Genomic DNA, 8,495 nt, shown 5'->3' with positions numbered 1-8,495 from the left:
ATTTGAAGGTCATAGTCACTATAATATTATAAGGACTACTTAACAATAATTTTCAGACTGACAAGAATACACTGGTAAGGAATAATTAACTAAGATGATTTATTTTATTGTAATGACTTTTTTCACTTCAGATTTACATATTTACATATTCCGGATTTTCTTGTTTTGTTTCTCATACTTCAATGTTGCAGATTATCAAACAAATTTTGAATTTGAATTTATTTATTTAAAAGGGACAGTGCAGTTTAACATAGTCCAAGTACAAACCATGAAACTCATGTAATGCACATAAGTTTAGAACTATTGCTAATTTTCAACAATTGTCATTTGTTGGGCTTACAATCAAAATAGATACATTTTACAATAAAACATACATTTTCATTTCATCACACAAAGATAACACAAGTAAACACACATCACCGTTTCTAAATGAAGCTGTTTTTATTAAGTAGAACCCTCATATTTAGTCTTTTTGTATACCTACTTTATGTCTCATCTATCCAAAGAGCTGCTAAATATTAAAGCACAGCAAACACCCAAAGACCACATAAAAACCCTGTAAAATATAACATGTATGCATCTGAAAGATACTATAACAAAAGTAGACAAACGTGATAACATGAATGGGAGAAAAAGTACAAAACTACGACCACAACAGTAACTATGCAAAAAGAACTTCACACATCACCTACTCTGCTTAGTAGAGTCAGCTTCCTCTGCTTCTGCAAAATAACAGTTAAGGTAAAGTGTCAGATACAAGTAGATCCAGCATGCATTGCAACTGGACTCACTTGAAAGCTGTGATCCAAATTTTAATTAGGTACGATCTTAATACAATGCTTCCACAAAAACCTGTGCAGTGACTCCCACAGAAGGACAGTGTCGAAAATGATGAATGTAAGTCTGTCACGAAAACTTCAGATGATTACAAACTTAATGAGTCTAAAATTATTTCTACCAAACTACAACTGCAGCTGAACAAATGAGCTGTTGGTGGAACTTTACACTCTGAAATATTGAAATATTTAAAGGATGAGACAGCTCAGCACAGCATGTTATTAACTTCACACATGAAGTGGTTCAGTCCAGTCAGACTTCAGTTTTGCAGTCACCGTCCACATCCTGCTTCTTTGACTGGTCGTCACGGTAACTCTGGACTTTCCTCCAACGAATCCTGAAGTCTGTCAGTCCTTCTGACAGCATGAGGCCTGACAGCTGGACAAAATGTGCAGATGATGAAAAACATGAAGCACAGTTTGAACTTGTGTCAAGTTTGTGTTGGTGACTGAACTGCTGACCTGCTGTGAAACCTGCTGCTGGATCTCTGTGCTGTGCATGTCTGCCTCTGACTGAAGCTTCATTTTCACCACTGTTTGCTTTGTCACTGCTAAAAATGAACCACATATAACAACACAAACATTAGTGTTTTACATGATGACAGGATCTTACAGTGTTTGCATTCTGGACCTCACCTGTGAAACAGAAAAAAGAGAAAGAATGTTCACAGAAGCCATCAGCCCATTCCCCTGTCGTTAATCTAAATGCTCCACAGTACTCAATTGAATTGAAGTTTCCAGGCTCAGAAGAGATCCAGTTAGTGAATGTTGAGGTTGTGCTGTCAGACCAGGAGGCCCAGGGATCCCTGTAGAGACCAATCCACACATACTGAACCCCTGATCCCTTCAAAGTGAGCGTGATGTTGGATTTCTCCTCTTTGCTTCTTATACTGGTCAGGTCTGTGTGGTATGTCCTGCAGTACGACTGAGCCGCTGACCAGGAGCGGCTCTCCTTCACTAAGATGTAACTTGTGTTTTTGGCTGTAAAAGATTCAAGAAAGGACGAATTTTGAAACACACATTATTAGTCTCATAAAATTGTAGGGTAACTATGGCAACAAGCCTTTTTTCCTACCATTGTAACACAGGAAAGGGTAAGAAGCTCCACAGGGTCTATCATCCATCTGTGTTTGTCCCTGAAGAGCCACACAGTATTCCTTTGCATTTACACAGTCTGGTTGGTCGTTAGCCCAGATCAGAAATTCATGTGTACTGCCAACATAGAAAAGTTTTCCCTCCATGGACCACTTCCAGCTGTAAGGATCATCATAGAGCCCTATCCATACCCAAGCATCAATCCTTGGTGACATTGAGAGAAGCAGTTGGTTGATGTTGCTGTTGTAGATGGTGACCAAGTCAGTGAAGTGTTCTCTGCAGTAACTCTGAGCTTCAGTCCAGGTCATCAGCTGGTTCACAAAGTGGTATTCTCTGGAGTGGGGAGGAAGAGTGGAAAGTCCTCCTGAAAAAAGTGTCACCAATTATTGTTGAAACTGGGCTCTTGGGCTGAAAAAGACAAACTTACAGAAATAACAATTACAAATATTTACTATATGATGCAAGTATGAGGTGGGACATATGGTATTAATACATCAGATAAAGACATGCATTTATTTATTCATGTTATTTAGTTTTATTCTTTCTTACACAGATTTCTGTACTTTTTATTTCACCTCACTGTGCGCCTTTGAACATCAAACTTATTTAGGCTAAACAGAGACAACAATAACACCAAAAAGACAGTCCTACTGGTTAATCCATTAGCGGGACATATACAATAAAAAGAGCAAAAAGAGGCAAAAACATATAATTATGTTTAAATATATGTAACATATGTTGAAGGTAAGATTGGAAATCTGAAAGTGGTTCGTTATGGCCTCAATAAACTCTTCCCACACCGGAGATATTGCTCGGGATCAGCTGCCTCCAAAGACCTAAAGGCTAACTAAGCTTGATATTATCACTCCGTTTTCAGCTTAATGGCTTCTCGCTGCTTTGAGTGCATCCTGATCAGTTGACCAGCTCAGACTCCCTTTTCACCCGGATATTCAGATTCAAATTGTGGTTGTAACACTACATCACTCGGGTTCGCTTCTGTCAGTCTGCCCCAGGGCAGCTGTGGCTGCAACTGTAGCTTGCCTCCACCAGTGTATGAATGTGAGAGTGAATGAATAGTGGTATTGTAAAGCGCTTTGGGTGCCTAGAAAAGCGCTATATAAATCCAATCCATTATTATTATTATTATTATTATTTAGATCAGGTCAGCCATTCCTTCCAATCATGCCCCGGATTACCCACACAACCATTGAAGTCTCCCACTAAAAGAGTGGGAGTACCTACTCTTGAGGGTTTTTCACCCAGAGTCCCCAGGTGAAAAACAGTCAAATACAGGGAGTATTCTCTGGCTGGCTTTAGTGGCATCTAATAACCAGCTCGCAAAATAAAACAAAATAAAAACAAACCAACAAATTAGGGCTGTCAACATTAACGCAGTCACCACGATTAACGTGATTAAAATTTTTTTTATCGTAATTAATCTATTTAGAGCTCAGAGTGAATCAAAATCCCTGAAATGTCGCTGCCAACACATTTCTGGTAGCTTGTCCAAAGTTTGTCCATTCTGTGCTGCAGATTGGTTAATTTGAATCGCGTTAACCGTGATGACGGCGCTAACGCGTTAACGTCGTCAGCCCTACAACAAACACAAAAACTGAAGAATTATGATACAGACTTATAATTTGCACCCATGTGTTTTCTGAATTCTATCACACACATATACGTCAAAAGTGAGCGTGAGGGCCCTCACTGCACCTACTGCTGCTGTGGTTGCAGGTGTTAACAAAAGGTGAGCCGTTATTTGGCTGTAAGAGATAGCAAAACATGAAACTAAGAAAACAAAGAAGAATCAAAACACTGCGTAAACTAAAAGACGACGACACTCAGTTAAAACACCATGAATAAACTATAAACTGAGTAAACTATGAAACACAATGACTGTAACAATGGTGATGATATCAGACGACCTGACACCTACTGAACGGAAACACGCAGACTAAATACACATAAGTAATGATCAAGGGAAGTGGAATCACATGGGGAAACAGCTGACAATGAACATAATGACAGGACAGGGGAAGTGGAACTAAATATGACAAACAAAAAACACTGGACTCTTTTTAAAAAATAAAACAGGAAACATGAAGACGTGGATATGACACAGACTTGACAATGAGAATCACACAGACCCAAAACATGACAGATAAGACACACGTAACAACTAAGGAACTTTAACACAGGGGTGAACACACAAGTGGAACCTGATAAACCATGAAGTAAAACTGTAAACTAGGCATGACCAAATGTATCTAGATAACTGGAGAAAAAACTACAATACAGATGAAAGGACAGGATAACATGGAGCTCAGAAATACTGGGTCGCATGACCCAGGACCATGACAATTAGTTTATGTTGTGGGGTTGGGTGCTGATACCCAACCCCACAACAAACATTAGCAACACACATGGACAATCCTGGTGGTCAGGCACATAGGAGTGCAAAATTACTTATGGAAGATAGACAAGAAAAGGTCAAAACCATCAGGTCCGCAGAAAACTAAAATAATTTTAAATCACATGAGCCAAGTTTGTATTCAAAGCAGAAAAAAGAAATAACAGAACAAATGTTTGAACAGAGAAATTTAACAATTTTATACACTAAGTTCACTCATTTAAAATTTGATTCCTGCTACAGGTCCTGAAACAGTTGGGACAGAGGCAAAAGATGTTTGAAAAAAAATGTAGAAGAACCCACCCACCACTTTAATCACACTCTAGATCTTGTTTTAACATATGGCATAGAAACTGAACATGTAACAGTGTTTCCTGAAAACCCTCTCCTGTCTGATCATTTCCTGATAACATTTACATTTACAATAATTGATTACACAGCAGTGGAGAGTAGACTTTATCACAGTAGATGTCTTTCTGAAAGCGCTGTAACTAAGTTTAAGAATATAATCCACCCACTGTTATCATCTTCAATGGCCTGTACCAACACAGAGCAGAGCAGCTATCTGAACGCTACTCCAACAGAGGTCTATTATCTTGTTAACAAAGCACCTTGAGGTGACCGTTGTTGTGATTTGGCGCTGTTTAATTGAACTGAATTATTCTCCTTGTGTTGAAATATTTACCACAAAGACAGAGATGGGCCACAAAGACGCAGGTATTGTAATGGGGAAATTCTAGTTGTTCTGTTATCACTAAAAGCTGTAAAATGTTTTATCACCAAAATATCATTCTCAGTCAGTTGTTATTTATTATGCGATTATAGCGCCCTCTGTGGTTGCTTCAAGTAATGTACTTTAGAAACGGTTTTATTTTGAAACAACTTTATTGAACAGGAAGTCGGCTCAAGAAAAGCAAGTGAGCAAAACAAAGGGAAACATATCGGCACACAGTTTATGGTGTCTTGTTGGAAAAAATACTGTCCATGTAGTATCAGGTAAATGTTAAGCGGTAGGAACGTTTCTGCTGGGTTGTTGTTGTGGGGGGGGGGAAGAAAAATAATAAAGGACACTCATTGGAGTAATGGCGCGTCTCGTGTGTCTGTGAGTTATGCCTCCAATCAAATAACATCCATAAGCTCAAATAACGGAGCAGTCCACATCTTCGGTTTATGGTTGTATCGCCGGTATGTACTTAAAGTATAAATTGTAACTTTGTTTTTTGTACAATATGTTGCCCGCTAATGCAGTATTTGGCTGTAAAGCTAGTCCTTTTGTTAAGCTAGTTACCTGCGATTTTGGAGGTTGTCTGGGATAGCATCAGTAGTAGTTTAAAAAGTTTACATAATTAGACATATGCTATGTAGTAGCATTGTGGTATATAAATGCATATTATGTTGCACATATGTATGTCATGACTGTATTTTTTGTCTTGTTTTTAGTTTTACACTTTTGAATGTCAGTAAACCTGTTGACAACGCTCATCGGTCTTCAGAGTGGTGATATAAGAAAGGTGTTAACGCCCCTGCATCAGACATGCACCCATAACGGCACACTAGTCTATCCTCACATTTAGATTTAGATGAAAGATGTGTGTCAATATGACCTGATGAAAACTGCTTAGCTTTGCTTAACGATGTTTAACTATGTTATCTGCTAAGTATTAGGACATAGAAAAATGAAACTCGCAAGAAGACCAGTGCCAAGAGCTTCCTGGAGAATAAATAGTGGGAAAGTCTTCCCTGCCCAGCAACAGTCAGGGGGGACAAAAAACTGTTGAAAGTAAAAGGTTACAGAGAGTATGTGTGATGTTATAAAAGGGATGCTGCGAAGTCCCAAGGTCAGCTCTCCAGCATGCAGTAATTAAAATATCTTGACCACAGCTGACCTTGATGCAAATCTCATTGTTAGCAAAATGTTTCATTTGGCAAAGACTTGACGTCAGGTGTTGTTCCTGATGGAACTCTCCTTTGTTTGTGCTTAGTCTCAGCAGTAGTAATAGACTGGTTTGTGGTTAATAACAGTAAAAATAAGAAGGAGGAGAAAAAGAAGCAAGAAAAAAAATCCCCATTATTGGGACAATATTAACTCAGCAGTGAAAACATGAAAAACAACTTAGTTGGATATTACATAAATTGTCACGGTCTGGCTAGGGCAGACCGTATGTTGCAGGGAAGGACACAAGCGCAGACCGAAATGAGGTATGAATAACAAAACAAGCCGTTTATTAAGGCAAGAAACGAGGGTACAAAATAATAGGGAATCGATGAAAACTAAACAATGACCTAAACTGGGTGAACTAAAACGAAACATACAAAACTCTAAACATAACAAACTGACAGGGATACCTGGAGCCGAGACATGGATGAGCAGTACAACAGACGAATACAACGGACCAGTACAACGGACGACCTGACAAAGAATGACTGAGAACACACAGACTAAATGGACACAGGAGGATAATGAGGGAAGTGGCAACACCTGGGGAAACAGCTGGCACACATGAACATAATGACGTCACAGTGGGAGAGCAAAACTGAACACGATGAACACAGAAACGCCAGGCCTCTTCAGAATAAAACAGGAAACAGAGTGAGATATAGACATGACAACCTGAACTTGACAACATAAGCCACAGACATGAAATACATGAAAAGCAGGGGAGACTTAACATGGTGGAAACACGAGGGGAAAATAACTACAAACACCTAGGCATGAAAACGATGAACTTAGGAAACCTGAAGGCTACATCAACTAAACACAAAACGCTGGGTCAGCAGACCCAGGATCATGACATAAATGTCCTTTAATTAATCCAAAATTAAATGTAAAAAAATGAATTTACATTTGAAATTAATGAAGGTGTTGTAGCATGAGGAGATGCATCTTTGTCCTTGTGGCTGATGTGGTAATAAATACATTGTTTAAAAACATTACATGTAATCTGATTACCAAAATGACAGCAGTCTGTCTCGATGTGTTTATAGACTATATTTCAAATGTTTAAGATATTAATATCACTGACCTGAGAGCAGCAGGATGAGCAATAAACAGGTTTCTTCCATTCTTTGCTTCTGTATAATAGATGTAGTCATCATGATTGTTATTGTACCATAATTATTATCAAAGATGTTTATCATTTAAGGTTTCTTATCTCCAGTCCAATAAGTTGCTTAGTTTATATGCATATCCAAAATAATTATATCAAAAAGGTTTTGAGCATTTAAAATCTATAATTCCCTTAAAATAATAGTTTAAATCAGAATAATAGAAAAAAATAATGATGGGTGACTTACATGACAACGTATCTTGTGACCTCTTCAGGGAAACTGAGTTTAACCAGGTCTTTATTTGATCCTTTGATATATTTTACTGTCAAATCAGGACACCTGAAGGGAGTGAACCTTCTGTACAAATTGGGCACGTGTGGAGTTGAAGTAAAAATGTGTTTTAATGAATGTTAATTATAATGTTATTACATTCATGTAGTCAAGCAAATGCTGTTAACACACCTTTATCAACTAAATCTCTTGTTTATGTTTTGAGGTCGTAGAACAGTTTTTTTATTCTTCACCTTACTTTTTTTTAAGTGTTGTAATCTTCAAAACATTTTCTAAACATAAAAATGTTTACATTTGATGCTAAATATTGAATAGTGTAAATTTTAAAGTTTTATATCCCAAGGAAGGCCTATCTGTAATGTTTAAAGACTTCTATTTCCAAAACAAAATGACATGTAGCTCTTGTATTGATGCCACTCCCCAAACTTTGGCTGAACAAACTGATTAAAAAGGCTGGTTCTGTCTGGTGTCAGACTTGAGAACCTGGAGGAGGTGTCTGAAAGGAGAATGCTAAAAAGCTTGTTTCTATCATGGACAATCCCTTCCACCCCATGCATGCCCCCATGATGGACCGTCAGAGAAAAGGCAACAAAAGACTCATTGCCCCGAAATGCAGAACTGACCGCCACAGTAAATCCTTTGTGCCAGTGGCAATAAGACTGTATAGCTCTTCCTCACTCTGTAGGTGATTTTCCTGAGACGATTACCAATCTTGTTCTGTTTCCTTCCAGACCGTGCAATATTACCCAAGAGTACCTTATTGAATATTTGTTTCATCCCCCCATCATACGCTGCTACTCCCTTTATTCGATTGC

General features: G+C 38.2%; 1 protein-coding gene across 2 annotated transcripts; it reads right to left on the bottom strand.

Annotated features, from left to right (window-relative positions):
* Positions 1-226: 226 nt before the first annotated feature.
* On the bottom strand, positions 227-7,755 carry LOC120735065 (C-type mannose receptor 2-like). 2 transcript variants are annotated; one of them, XM_040034245.1, is made up of 6 exons: positions 7,636-7,755; positions 7,365-7,413; positions 1,912-2,295; positions 1,473-1,817; positions 1,299-1,387; positions 227-1,215 (listed from the first exon to the last, which is right to left on the bottom strand). In XM_040034245.1, the coding sequence occupies exons 2-6, from the start codon at positions 7,402-7,404 to the stop codon at positions 1,090-1,092; spliced, it is 984 nt and encodes a 327-aa protein (XP_039890179.1). In that variant the 5' UTR covers positions 7,405-7,413; positions 7,636-7,755; the 3' UTR covers positions 227-1,089. The 2 variants fall into 2 exon arrangements, with proteins under 2 accessions (XP_039890179.1, XP_039890177.1); XM_040034243.1 differs by lacking the exon at positions 7,636-7,755 and having other exon boundaries at positions 7,365-7,481.
* Between the last annotated feature and the right edge of the window lie 740 nt (positions 7,756-8,495).

Source organism: Simochromis diagramma, unplaced genomic scaffold, assembly GCF_900408965.1.
Source record: "Simochromis diagramma unplaced genomic scaffold, fSimDia1.1 OVJJ01000747.1, whole genome shotgun sequence".
NCBI lineage: Eukaryota > Metazoa > Chordata > Actinopteri > Cichliformes > Cichlidae > Simochromis > Simochromis diagramma.
This window is presented reverse-complemented; position numbering and strand designations above follow the sequence as displayed.